Source organism: Corvus kubaryi, unplaced genomic scaffold (assembly GCF_017639235.1).
Source record: "Corvus kubaryi isolate FWS band 111438036 unplaced genomic scaffold, C.kubaryi_AGA036_p1.0 split1-131, whole genome shotgun sequence".
Lineage (NCBI taxonomy): Eukaryota > Metazoa > Chordata > Aves > Passeriformes > Corvidae > Corvus > Corvus kubaryi.
This window is the reverse complement of record NW_024582073.1, coordinates 14724105-14731272: the sequence shown is the minus strand read 5'-3', so window position 1 is coordinate 14731272 and position 7168 is coordinate 14724105. Positions and strand designations below refer to the sequence as shown.

Below are 7168 nucleotides of genomic sequence, written 5' to 3'. Positions count from 1 at the left end.
CTAAAGAAGATGTAATTTCAAGTCCCACCACTGCAGTAAGGAATGGGTTATGAATCCAGAAATACAACCAGAAGTGGGATCACAAATGTAGAAACTGGGTTGCCAGAAAAATCTGAGCTTCGTTGCTATAAGCGCAGCTTCTCGGAGTTTTGAAGCCCTGCATCTTTCAGTATCTGCCTACTTATCTGACAAAACCTGGTATCTCATTACTGTGAATCTGTCTTAACCTCTGAGGCATATTTTGTTCACTCTCCCCCAGACTGCTTATGGAATATTTTCCTCCTACTCAATCTCTCCCAAAACCCGTCTCTGTTGATTCCTGATACGGAATCCGCAGTGACACTTTTTAGCCTTGTTTTTATGCTTAAGCATTTTTATAAAACTTTTTTATTGTTAGTATCTCCTGTCTGCCCCTCCCCCTGAGTTACATATTTATTATATCTCCTGTGAAATTAAATTGTATTATTCTCAGAGAAAATATTTAATGTTACTTACATTTTCAAAGATGCCTACCAGTAATATTGAATGACGTAAAAAATAAGCATTATTATTCTGGTTCATTAATACTTATTAATCTTAATTTAAGGTGGCCCTGATGAGTTTGACTGTTAACTGTCCTTAACTTGCAGATGAAAGCCTGAGGATGCTGTTTCAACAAGAGAACATTGACTAGTTGATTTTATCGATTTTTGTTCATCTGTATAATACACATGAAGGATATGTATGTTTGCCTAGACCATGTGTCAGCATGCGTTTTGGGAACAAATTAGTATGTTGTGCCCCATTTTCCCCTTCGTTCCTTTGTATTCAAGGGGCTTTTACCTTTCCTCTAAAAGACACTTGAGGAAATACATGCCTGCTGTGAAAGCCTGATTTATTTTGCATTGCAGCTGCACTGTCTGGTTCTGCAATATTCGTTTTGGAATTAAATCAGCTTCCCTGCATCTCTATAAAGGAATTTATTTTTTTTCTAAGAAGTTGATTCTTTTATTGTGTGCATTCTTGGCAAAAGTATGTGCATTGACTGTGTTAGTGGATTTCCTATGTATATTAAGGTTTCTTATTCTCATTATCAAAGAAAATGTCAGTTACATGTATAATGCTTTGCAGAAGTAGGTCCTCACCCAGAAACATTTCAAAATCAAGAGAGTAGAGTGTAAGTGGAGTAAAGAAGAAGAATAGTGGTCATATATTACAGCAGTCCAATACGTGCAGATACGGACCTCAGCAAAAACAGTGTGGATGTAATGTTATAATAGAGGGGGACAAACACCAGTAAGTGAAAAAAGAAAAAAAATTGCAGTAGTGCCATCTAGTGTGCCAGGTGTTGTGGTTTTCTGGAAAGGGACAGTAAACTACTTTCAACCCATCCCACTTTTTACGTGACTCTCCTCCTGCTGCTGCTTCCTTTTCAGTTTGCTGACAGGAGAGCAGTAACAACATTGACAGAAGGTAGAGGAAGAGACCTGAGGGCTGTTTTGCAGATGCTGATTCTGGCACACATGCCATAAGGTTGTCATTGCTGCTTTAAAAAAATGAGCGTCCACGGGGTTTTAAAGAAGGAGAAAGATAGCTGTTCTGTCTGTACTCCCATACAAATCTTGCTCTTCTACTCATTGGTTTCCACTGCAAAACATGTAATGGCTAAAATATCCTTTTTCAGCTACTGCAGGCAAGTTTTCCTGGTGTTGGAAGAGAAAAAAAAAAAAAAAAAGAAGAGGGGCTGCTGGTTTTTGAAGCTTACTGGAAGAGGTGGAAATTATTTTTTGCCTGGTGGCTAAAGGAATTATGTTGGATAAAGGGTCCACAAAGTTCTCTGTATGAGAGATGGGAGATGAGAGGCAAGTGAAGGGAAAGATGGATCTGTTCTGTGTATTAATTCTTTGTACTAGGAGGAGCCCTTTTACCATGACCACCCTAGGCTTTTCCACTGCTGCCTTTTCCACTTTCACTGGTAGCTGACTGAACCTCTCTGCTTTAATCCTGAGATATGCAAAGTGCATGGCTTACCCTCCAGTGTGTGAAGCTGCACAGGGTTTATTTTTGTCTTCCACATAGAATCTGCTTGTAACAAGTGGAAGAGTGATCAAGCCAGGAAGTGTTGTCTGCAAATGAAGCTGACATCTCCACAATACACATAATGCTGTGTATTCACCTGTCCTCTGCAGCCGGTGCTGGAGGATATTGCTTTTCCAGTTGGATTTGCTTGGGGTGCAGCTACAGCAGCATATCAAATTGAAGGTGTCAATTTTTAACTATCAAAGCATTAAGGAAGTTTTAAGTGAACAAAAATCTGGATGCAGGAGTGTTTGATCTTTGCCTTGTTGTGTAGACATTATATCTGATGCAAATCCATGTAGCACTTATGTCTAAACACTTGACTTGAGGAGTAAGAAGAGGGTAAAAGATGTTTCAAATCTCAGACATATGGCTAGGTAATGGAAATGGAGCTAGTTATTGGGGGTGGGGGCGTGGGGAGGAAGCAAGTATAAGTATATATATATAAGATATAAGTAATTTTTTCATCTACTTCTTGTGTATATCCTTTCTGTAGAGCTAGTTCAGGTAAATTGCTATTGGCTATTTTGAAACTGGATGGGACAACTACCTCATCAGACATTGGTACTCGCAAGAAGTCTTCAGGTAGGAACTCGTCTCCAAAGATTATGAAGAACAATGAACTGAGAGGTTAACAGTTGGACTTGTGGAGGCTGTCCCCCAGGGAAATGTGTCGTGTTCCCAGCTGAATAGAGGGACTGATGAAGGGATTTGCCCAGCATGGTATGAAAATATGTTGCAGATTAGGGATGTAAACACATAAACATAGGGACACCTACAGCCATAACCCCTCCAAATTTTATCCTTTCATAAACGTGTCTTTACAAACCTTCAAAATACACATGTACCTGATTTTCTCATATTATACCCTGCAGCATACAGGCACTTAACTCCCATTGATTTCAGTACCTAAATGGGAGTTGTAGATCCTAAATTGTCTTTGAGGATGTAGCCTTTAGTTCTTGGTTATTGCTGAAATTGAGAGTACTTGCCCATGCTCGGTACCTTTTAATGAGCTCAGTTCACTTCACCTAATAGACTCCACAGCTCACAGTTCCCGGGGAATCAATATTCTGGGCCAGATTCTAACTCGAGTCCTGCAATGCACATAGCTCTTCTAACTAATTTTTAAAATGTGAGTTGTGTGTGCATATAGAATGGCATTATAATTTCCTGCCTTTTGAGTGGCTACATGTGCAACTTTAATGTTCTCTTAATGTATTTTTAATGAACTTTCTTATGGCTTCTGAGTGGGAAAAACATAAAAAAAAAAATCTATAATATGGTCTAGACACTACTCAAATGACCCTTTTCCTGCAGAAGTAAGAAACTCAACAGGGAATTCCTTCTCCTGAAAGCTTCAGAGGCTGTGCAGCTTCTGACTTAGAGGCAGCATGATTGAAGCAATAGTTCTTGTAGAGTCCAAACTCAGTTGCTGTGCATATCACAAGATACACAGTAGAAGAGGAACAAGCTGACAGGCTACTTTATTTTTTACTGTCAGCTATGTATTTATGCACAGCACAACCTTCTCCACTCTGTATATTTCAAAGCGCTAAAAAATCATACCAATTGTACTCTGCATGCTCAAAGTGCAGATTTCAAAGGTTCATGACTCAGTCAAATCAAAATCAATTTTGCACCAGAACATTCAAAAGCACTTCTTCTTACTGAGGGCCATTTCTATGCTAAATTTCAACTCTCTGCTTGACTTTGTTGCTTTTTTTTTTTTTTTTTTGGGGGGGGGGGGCAGGGAGAGAAGTTGGAAAAAAATGGTAAAAGCGGTTTCCTTCACTTCTTTCATATGCCAAGTAGTGGAACTGCATTAATTCAAACAAAATTACACTTTTTGGTCAGAGACCAGGTCAAGAAAATTTCACTCCGGAAGGTTAAAGGACGGCTGAATTAGAGGAAAATGTACTTGTAAAAGTACATAAAAGCTTAAAAATACTCTGATCAGTAATATTCCTGCTTTAGTAGCTTCACTAGTTGGAAAAGCATTACATTTCTTTCTGTTGTAATAATTACACAGAATGGGGAACATGTATCACAATAATTTATATTATTCATTCAATGGCATGTCATGTGCTGATTTGGTATCCAATTCACACCTAAGCATTTTAAATGTAAAATCAGTTCCTCATCACTGTTCTTTCCTGGCCCCAAAGCTCCCTGAAACTCCAGTTATGCCTACACCGTGGAGTGCTTTGTAGCATGGAAGTTTCTGAGCAAGCTTAGAGGTGCAAGCTTGGTTCAATGAAGAAGAGCAGAGCTCTCTGCAGACTAATTGTGGCTCAGTAGGATGTGTTAGTATGTAGAGCTTTCTGTTGCCTTGCTGCATTTCTTCCTACACTTTATCAGGTAGCTCAGATGCTCGATTCTGTACAGAGAAGTCTCTTTAAACAGTGTGAGGAATGCTTGAAAGTGAAAAGTCTGTTTGCTGCAGCCCTGCTCAGGGCTTTACAGTGGCTAATGACCACGGGAGTAGTACTGTTATACTCTGCTGAAAAGCAAATGCTTCCCCTCCTCCCTCCCACTTCCTTTGTTGGAGGAAGGCAGACAAAAAAGAGGGATCATTCAGCCTCTGCTCTAGATGACCATTCTTAACCGAAAGTGTGCTAACTGCCTGTTATGGCAGCTTTTTCTTCCCTTCACTCCAACCGAACTGAAAAAAGAGGTGTATCAAACCAATATGGTGCAGGAAGCCTGCTCTTAAAGGCTTCAAAATTCTAGGTACCATCAAAGAATTACTGTTATTTGTTATTTCCTGCACTTCTCTCAGATGACTATTTGTTTCAGCAGTCATGTTTGAAATTTGAAGCAGGATATAGAAAACTTGTAGTATTGTATTTTTCTGAGGAGCATACAGACAGAGCACCAAGTCTATGATAAAATCCAAGATTAATAAAAAATCAAACTGTCTGGATCTAAAATTTGACCTACTTTGAAGGTTGTCCCACGTAAAATTTAATTTACTGACCAACCAAATGTAGATGTATGTGTGCTGCAATAAAATTCTGTAAAGACCATGAAATGTGACAATGATCTTTGAAAAGCTAGGTTATAGAAGTGATATTACAGATTTTAGTAATGCTTTAAATTAAGTGTCTTCAATATGCTTAACCTTGCATTAAACTTAGATTTAATAAGACAGATGTATATTAAGTACTGAATATACTTAAGGGAGCAATCTTGCGTTGGCAGGGGATGGACTCAATGACCTCCTAATAGTTCTCCCCCATCTCTAATTTCTATGATACTAATTGATTATTAAAACACTTTTATTGAGGATTTATATGTAGCTATTATATAGTTATTAATCTTATAACCCAACTGATATTTAATTTATACATAATTTTAACACACAATGTCCTTTTAGTTTTTAAAGAAAAACCCTGGAACAGTGCGTTCACTGGGACTCTGAAAAATCTTGGTGGTAAATGAGGTTGGCCATTTTGAGGTTAATTGCAATTTTATGATTAAATCACACTTTACAGGGATTTACAGAGGGAAATAAGTTTACAGAGCTCTCCACATGAAAAATGTAATGTTTGCCTCAGCTACAGCATTGCTCAGGAAAGACAAAGAAATTGTAATGAAGAAAGGTGCATTTATTCGAATCAAATATTATATGTTGTTAGATCTCAGACAACAGCTAAATTTTGCATATTTTAATGATAATCTGTGTATCTCAATTTTAGAATTGTGAAGAAATATCTCAAAACTCTGAAAGTTTGGGGGAAATGGTGCAGTGCTTTTGAACACTCAAAATTAATTTCTGTGAATGTCTGGCTAAACAAAAAGCAGAAGTTTTGTAGAGCTGTGTTATTAATTCAGCTTGTATATGCCTAGGGCCATGGCTCATAATGGCATTCCTTTCTTTTTAACCAACTGTCAAGATTTTCAAAGGACATACTGAAAGCCGTAAGTGCCTATTTGTTGGATGTATTTCTCATACCCTAAAGGCTTTCTTTGATATGGACTGATCTTTTATGGATGGAGGTTGCATTAGAAAATGCCCTTTGTGAAAACCTGTAATATCTCAAGAGTGGCAAACATCTGATTTTTGGCTCAGGAAGTATGAAGAGTGTTAGAAGTCTGGATTTTTTTAAAAACAGAATTTTCAAATAATTAGCAGCAAGTAAAAATATGAATAAATGCAAAACCTAATGCAAATGTATATTAATGCTTGAAAGTTCCTAGTTACTTTAGATACTATAAGGAGTGGGTAGAGAATACTTCTCAATTTGCCCATAGGGTTTTCAGGGATTTGCACCTATTTTGTGATAAATATTTACTTGCAACATATGTCTTTTGATGTCAAAAGCGTAACGACCACGTTTTGTTTTTCAAGCAGAAGGCTGGAATGCAGATGGAAAGGGCCCTAATGTCTGGGACATATTCACCCATCAGGGAGGAGATCGAGTTTTCAAGAACCAGACTGGTGATGTAGCTTGTGGCAGCTACACTCTGTGGGAGGAAGATTTGAAATGTATCAAACAGCTTGGATTGACTCATTATTGCTTTTCTCTTTCCTGGTCACGTCTGTTACCTGATGGGACGACAGGTTTCATCAACCAGAAAGGCAATTGTTTCTTAAAAATAGAAGGTTGCAGCTTTAATTCAAGGTTATTGCTGCAGTCTGGCATAATTAATCCAGTATGCTATTCTGCAGTGTTGCTTTGAAATTGCAACTTTTTTTCAGAGTAATTATGGGATGATTTTTTATAGGTTTGCAACAACTTACTAATTAATATTCTAGATCCCCCTGGATAGCACAATCTTTTGGGATAGGATTATTACTATGTTTCCTATGTATCTTTTTGCTTACTCCAGTTTTTTTAATTGTAACTCTAAATCATTTTGCTTCATCAGAATGTTTATACTTACTGGAATCCTAGCCATGAGAATATTTTTGGACAGCTTACAACAGACAAGTTATCTCATTTGGCAAAGTGAATTTAGATAGCTTATCAGTATACTCCAATGTGCTGAACTTCACATTGACTATTTTGCACTAAGGGACATACTTTTCCCAGACATTTTTCTGTAGCATATTAGAGAGGATTCTTCAGACTGATAGGAGCTATGCTTAGTTCTCTGGCAAATA

The 7168-nt window shown here is 37.8% G+C and overlaps 1 protein-coding gene across 1 annotated transcript; it reads left to right on the top strand.

Annotated features, from left to right (window-relative positions):
* The first annotated feature begins 748 nt into the window (after positions 1–748).
* LOC121676612 (cytosolic beta-glucosidase-like) lies at positions 749–6744 on the top strand. Its single transcript, XM_042053372.1, has 3 exons — positions 749–769; positions 2169–2241; positions 6416–6744. Exons 1-3 carry the CDS (start codon positions 749–751, stop codon positions 6742–6744), a joined length of 423 nt encoding a protein of 140 aa, XP_041909306.1.
* Positions 6745–7168: the final 424 nt, after the last annotated feature.